The sequence below is a fragment of the Lepidochelys kempii genome, chromosome 7 (assembly GCF_965140265.1).
Source record: "Lepidochelys kempii isolate rLepKem1 chromosome 7, rLepKem1.hap2, whole genome shotgun sequence".
NCBI lineage: Eukaryota > Metazoa > Chordata > Testudines > Cheloniidae > Lepidochelys > Lepidochelys kempii.
Genome location: NC_133262.1, coordinates 107,705,350 through 107,711,349, shown reverse-complemented (window position 1 = coordinate 107,711,349; position 6,000 = coordinate 107,705,350). Strand labels below are relative to the sequence as shown.

Genomic DNA, 6,000 nt, shown 5'->3' with positions numbered 1-6,000 from the left:
TATATATATTTTACTCAGGTGAGTAAAGTGACTCGTGCTTACATGTGTGAAAGATGGTGTACAAACCCCTGTACTAAAAGAATGTTTTGCTAGTATGTGATCCTAATGTAAAGCCAATAAGAAGAATTACTTGATATGCCCCATCATTTTAAGTACAGGAAACCATTTTGTAAGACACACAGGATTAAAAAAATAAGCTGCATGACATTTATTTTGTAATGTTAACATTAGTATCTGTAGAAACATTTTATTGTCAGTACAAAAGTTAACAGATGTTAATACTTTTTTCCCAAATTTTTAATAAGTAAATCAGTGTAATTCGCATTTGTATTGCATGGCTATATCAGTGTGAATGGGTGTTTTGAAAGTAAAAACACAATTTTTTTAAAAAAAATACAAATGAAAGAAATGCAGTAATATTTTGTCTGACCCCAGCGGAATAGTTTGGAAAAATATACTGGAGCCAGTATGAACTAATCCCTTAAAAAGATGGTAGTATTCCTATGGCAAATTGTCATGATAAATTGTCTCTCTCTTTTTAACTTATGTTACAATATAGGAACAGCTGAAAGGCTACTATTGGGCCAGAAGATCTGGAACCCATTATCAAGTCAATGAAGACAATACTAGTTAATTTGATGCATGAGCAAAGCAGAGTGGAAGCTCAGCTCTTTTTAGAGCAGTACATTCTGCTATGGTTATAGACAAGTTAATATCTTTCCTTACTTTAGGAACCCATTAAAGACTCTCCTTTTTTTCCCCCTCCATAGAATGATTGTGTTATTTAGGCCTTAGAAAATATTGTTCAAGTGTCACATATGCTTTAGTGATAGTTACAAAACCAGACACACAGAAAACAGAAGACCTTCTTATTAAAGGATTTTTTTAAAATATGGGAATTTTGATATTGATAAGAACAATCATCTGGCACTGAAGTTTAAAACACAAATAAATCAAAAGCATAATTCTCCCCAAATTAGTTATATACTGTAAATATTTCTTTTTTTAAAGATCTGACAACTACGAAAGTCTGAGCAATATATCTACTAGATCTCTGGGCTGCCTGCTTAGAAATGCCATTTAAATTACAAAAAACAACCCTATAAACGATTAATTGTTTTGTACATTACCAATTAGTTAATAAATTAATGATATACCATTTTCCCTGAAAGCAAAGTATTTTCCACCTTTGAATGGTGAAAATTAAGAAATTCTGTGTAAGAACAGCATTTAGCAAATAGCTGTTAAAAAAAGAACTAATTTGCTAGGTGGATTGGAACATCCATTTTTAAATCAATACAAAAAATAATTCATTGTAAATATATAATATATATTTATACATATTTTGAATATATTTACATACATCCAGCACCTATATACTGCATTTGTGCTCTGTAAGTGTGTGCCAACATATATTTTCTCCAAATATTACAAAATAAACAAAAAAGGCAGACCCAGAGTTTGCCTTAAGTCCAACTGGTCCATGGTACAAACAAAGTCCATTGCAGCTTGCAGTGAGCCAGAAAATTGACATGGTGAGGTACATCCATACATGGCCCATAAACATTCTCCTTCTTTTGGAATTGCTTAAGAGTTCCAAACTATATAATTCTTTACACATGTTCTGACCATCTTCCTCCAAAATATTTTTTCTTCTTCTTATATTTCATATGTACAAACAGAAACATTAGGGTCCTGGAGAAAAGAGCTCTTTACTTGTGGTAGGTAGGTTGGCATTCTTGTTTCTTTATTCCTCTGAGGAATAAGAATGCTTTCCTTTCATGTTTTAACACTACCATTTATGTGCTGGTACTTGGGAAGACAGGGTTCATAAGGCATTGGATCAGGAGAAAAAACAGAGTCATCACCTGAAGAACACGAACTCCTAGTGTCGGGATAACTGGGTGAATACTGTTCAAGAGGTCCACTGAGGTCCAGATATTCCTGGAACGGAAGAGAGAAATAATTTTATTTATAAATGACAGAAGCACATTGCCACATGATTTGGCTTTGTCATGCAGTATGTATATTTCACAGACAAAAAATGTTCAGGCAATTCTATACTAAGAAAGATCAGCTACATTCAAAATTGACTGTCGCCTATATATCAGAGAGAGAAAGTGAGAGAGAAAGAAAGAAAGAGTCAGTCAGTCTAAGGCAGATGTGTCATTTCCAACAACATGAGCATTAACCGCATCAGTGGAAATAAACACGCTCACCACATCAAAAGAGGACTTTTTGCTTATAATGATAAAAATGAAATTTTCATCCTAAATAGAACCATTTTTCTCTAGCATATGGTAATGATTTGGAGAAAAAGATACTTCCATTTTTATATTCCTTTGGTCAGTTTGACTATCTGGTTTTAAATTTAGATTTAGACATGTACTACACTTGCATGCTTATGAGAACCGAAATGAAAAATAACAAAACCATATTCACTGGATTTGGGTTCTCTACACTAAATATTCTGCGATTTTCTTTCTTTGTTGTTGCCTCCTAGAGCCATGGTTCTGTGTACCGTTGGGGGTATGCAGAAGTCTTCCAGGGGTACATCAACTCATCTAGATATTTGCCTAGTTTTACAACAGGCTACATAAAAAGCACGAGTGAAGTCAGTACAAACTAAAATTTCATACAGACAAAACAAGAAAGCCAGCAATTTTTCAGTAATAGTGTGCTGTGACATTTTTGTATTTTTATGTCTGATTTTGTAAGCAAGTAGTTTTTAAGTGAGGTGAAACTTGGGGGTACGCAAGACAAATCACGCTCCTGAAAGGGGTACAGTAGTCTGGAAAGATTCACAACTACTGACCTAGAGTAGCCATGACCAGACCAGTATAACAAAAAGGAAATAATTTCAGTTTAATCCAAGGTTCGAGTTAAGCAACTTTTGTTAGAAACGGCAATTTTGGCAGGAGAATAAAGTTATTTTTTCCCTTGAAATGTTCCTTCTCTTTCAACTTCTGAAGGGCAGCTGTATTCATTTAATGCTATCTCTTCATTTGCTAAACCACAAGTTATGATCATGCTGACGAGACAAATCTTATCAGTCAGTATTTTATATTTCATTTAATTATTTGATTTAAATGATTCTTCAAAATCTTAAAGTGTCAGGACTTTATGGTCATAGCTTTAAAATGAGGGCAATAATGGAGGTTTTAAAACAAACACCCACATAGCAGGCAACAAAATGGTTCCTAGACTGCAGTTTTGATCTAACATAACTTCATATTTCACAAGCAATTTTTTTAAAGCTGGCCTTTGTAACTGTTTGAAGACAGGATACACATGTAGGTTAGGGAAACAGCTCCAGGGCACCAGAATGGTCTGGAAATTTCTGACACAAATGGAAGCAGGAAGTACCAGAATATGAGAGAGGGAGAGAGAGCATTCTCAGGAGATTTCTAACACAGTTTCGCAGATTCAAGAGTTTCACATAATTCAGTTAATCATCTGGCTGAGATCCTCACCCCCACTCCAGCCCCTTTATATCACATGGAAGAGCCAAAGTGGTGTAATGGGGCCTAAAAGCCTCATATCAAGCTTGAGGCGGATTACTGGAGCTGGCCTTATGGAATACAGTGATAAGATTGCTCCCAAAGACCCCTTGGCAAGCCCCAGTGCAGGTGGTGTGCAGGGGAGGGTGGGAAGAGGGACATGGCCACAGCATTGTGGAGATTATGGGCAGCACGGCTGCCCATAGGTTAGCTAGGCAGTCTGCAGTAACAAATAGGCCGCTGTAAGCTCCGGGCCCCTAGAGCAGCATAGAATCAGGAGTGTGCAAAGACAGTTTTAAGCCCTCTCTCTTCCTCTTAGGGATGCAGCATTTATCCAAACCAAAGCACCAAACTTTCTGGTAGCTGTGAGTTAGTGGTAAGAGAACTGAAATGATCCCTATCTGTATATCTTAATGCATTGCTTGCTACAACTAATAGATTTTCAGACCTCTGAAAATAAGGTTCTAAGAATAAAATAGCGTCATGTATATTTCCAGCTGGAATGGTACTAGATGTTGCCCTTGTAGAATTGCATGGTTTCTCCATATTCCCCTCTGGGTTCTTGTACCCCCAGCAGAGCTATTTCAATGAAGCAAATTAACGCCTAGACAGATCAATTGAAATCTGCCATTTACTTTGGCTGCTTATTCTGACTTAATTACTATAAGTGAGAATCAAACTAAGTTGATAAATTCAGAATATAAAACTCTAGGTCTGTCCCTCACACCAAATTGTAATGTTGAAACATAAATCTCCCCCCCCATACACACATTTTTCCTGGATGATATGCTGAAACTATTATGAGATATGCAGAGGGACAAGGGAAAACGCTTTATTGTGTGTGTGTGCGCGTGCATACGTGTGTTTGTTTTATTACATAAATCAAAACCTCTAGAAGAAAAAACATGATTCATTAAGCCATATAGTTTATCTATCTGAGATCCCAGTGGAAAACTGATAAATAGAATTATAATAGAAATAGAGCAGTTTCATATTTTAATAAATTACATTTATCTTGTAAACTTTATGTTCTGATCTGCTGGTTAAAAAGTGAATATACTTTACTTACCTCATTAGTTGTGAGAGTGAGAATTCGATCCAAGTCTTCTACCAACTGCTTAAAAGTTGGTCTCTGGGAAGGCACTGCATGCCAGCAATCTCTCATCATCATATAGCTGTATAAATATGCATTTCACTGGGTTAATTAACCATATTTATCCTTGTGGTCTGTCCATTTAATTCACAATTATTATTATTTGTATTACTGCAGCGCCTAGGAGCCCATGGACCCTAATGTGGTCATTGTACAATACTTCACTTCTGTTAAATTAGGGCTTAGCAATGAGCTTGCATTTCTAGTTTTATACCACTGCAAATAACTGTGAAAACCCAGCATCTAGATCGCAGCATTTAGGCCCAGATTCAGGGAAGCACTTAAGTTCCATCAGTTTCAATGGAACTAAATCACATGCTTAAAGTTGAGCGCATGGTTAAGTACTATGCTGAATTAGGGAATTTAGCCTCTGTGAATTGTAATTATTGCTCTCCTCTACTAGAAGTATAATTTAATGCAGTGGTCCCCCAACTTTTTACCTTGCGCCCCCCCCTTACCCCGTCCATGCCCCCCCCCTTCCTGAGCTGGGGCCAGGAGTGAGGCCACGGTTCTGGGGGTGGGGGAGACTCGGACACGGTAAGGGGGCTGGGAGCGGAGTTCCAGGAGCAGGGTCAGCAGCTGGGGTCAGCAGGCGGGGGGCCCTGGGCCAGCAGCCAGTGCCAGGAGCGGAGCCAGGTGGTGCTTCCCCTCCTGTGGGGGTTGGCCCGGGCCCCAGCCACTCCCCCCGCATGTTCCTCCATGTCCCCCTGGGGGGACGCCCCACAGTTTGAGGACCTCTGATTTAATGCCTTTTATGTCCTAACTTTGGGCATTACCCGGGATATAGCTTGAGGTCAAATCAACTAGTTTCAACAAAACGGCATGCAAGCAGGGCATGACATTTGCCATGACAAATATGGATTTTGGCTATAAGCATGACAATTCATTTGACATATACGGCCCCACTTTCACAGGTGAGGAGCACCCACATCGCCAGTTGAAGCCAATGAAATTGCAGGTGCTCAGCCCTTCTGAAAATCTGGTCTATTTCATATCCAGACTGGACCAATCATGTTAAATTATTATAGAACTTTATACTTTACAAACGGCTCTGCACTTTGTACTGCACCCTAACAGATATAGGGCATTTGTACAGCATTCTGCAGATACTCAAAAACACAACCAGAACTAGTTAATTTTATGCTTGGCTTTGCCTATGACTCAGGAGCTAAAGTGCTATGTGCAGGGATGTACCATTAACTTGCATTCTGATATCTTTCAGAATTTCAGAATATTTTGAGAGGCCACGGGGTGACCTTGTGTCTGTGCTGTGGACTCCCACAAGCCTCTGGCTTCCTAGGTGTACCTCCTATTGGCCCACTGAGCTCTTGACAACAGGAAAAGTGG

General features: G+C 38.4%; 1 protein-coding gene across 5 annotated transcripts in view; it reads right to left on the bottom strand.

Annotated features, from left to right (window-relative positions):
* Positions 1–271: 271 nt before the first annotated feature.
* FGFR2 (fibroblast growth factor receptor 2) overlaps positions 272–6,000 on the bottom strand; it is a 179,700-nt gene continuing 173,971 nt past the window's right edge. For 3 of the 5 annotated variants that reach the window (XM_073354182.1, XM_073354181.1, XM_073354185.1), the window contains 2 exons: positions 4,570–4,675; positions 273–1,944 (listed from right to left, as the gene is read on the bottom strand). In XM_073354182.1, coding sequence (XP_073210283.1) covers positions 1,780–1,944; positions 4,570–4,675 — 271 coding nt within the window. In that variant the 3' untranslated portion in view covers positions 273–1,779. Of the gene's footprint in view, positions 1,945–4,569; positions 4,676–6,000 lie in introns of all 5 variants that reach the window. The other 2 variants (XM_073354184.1, XM_073354186.1) reach the window with 1 other exon arrangement.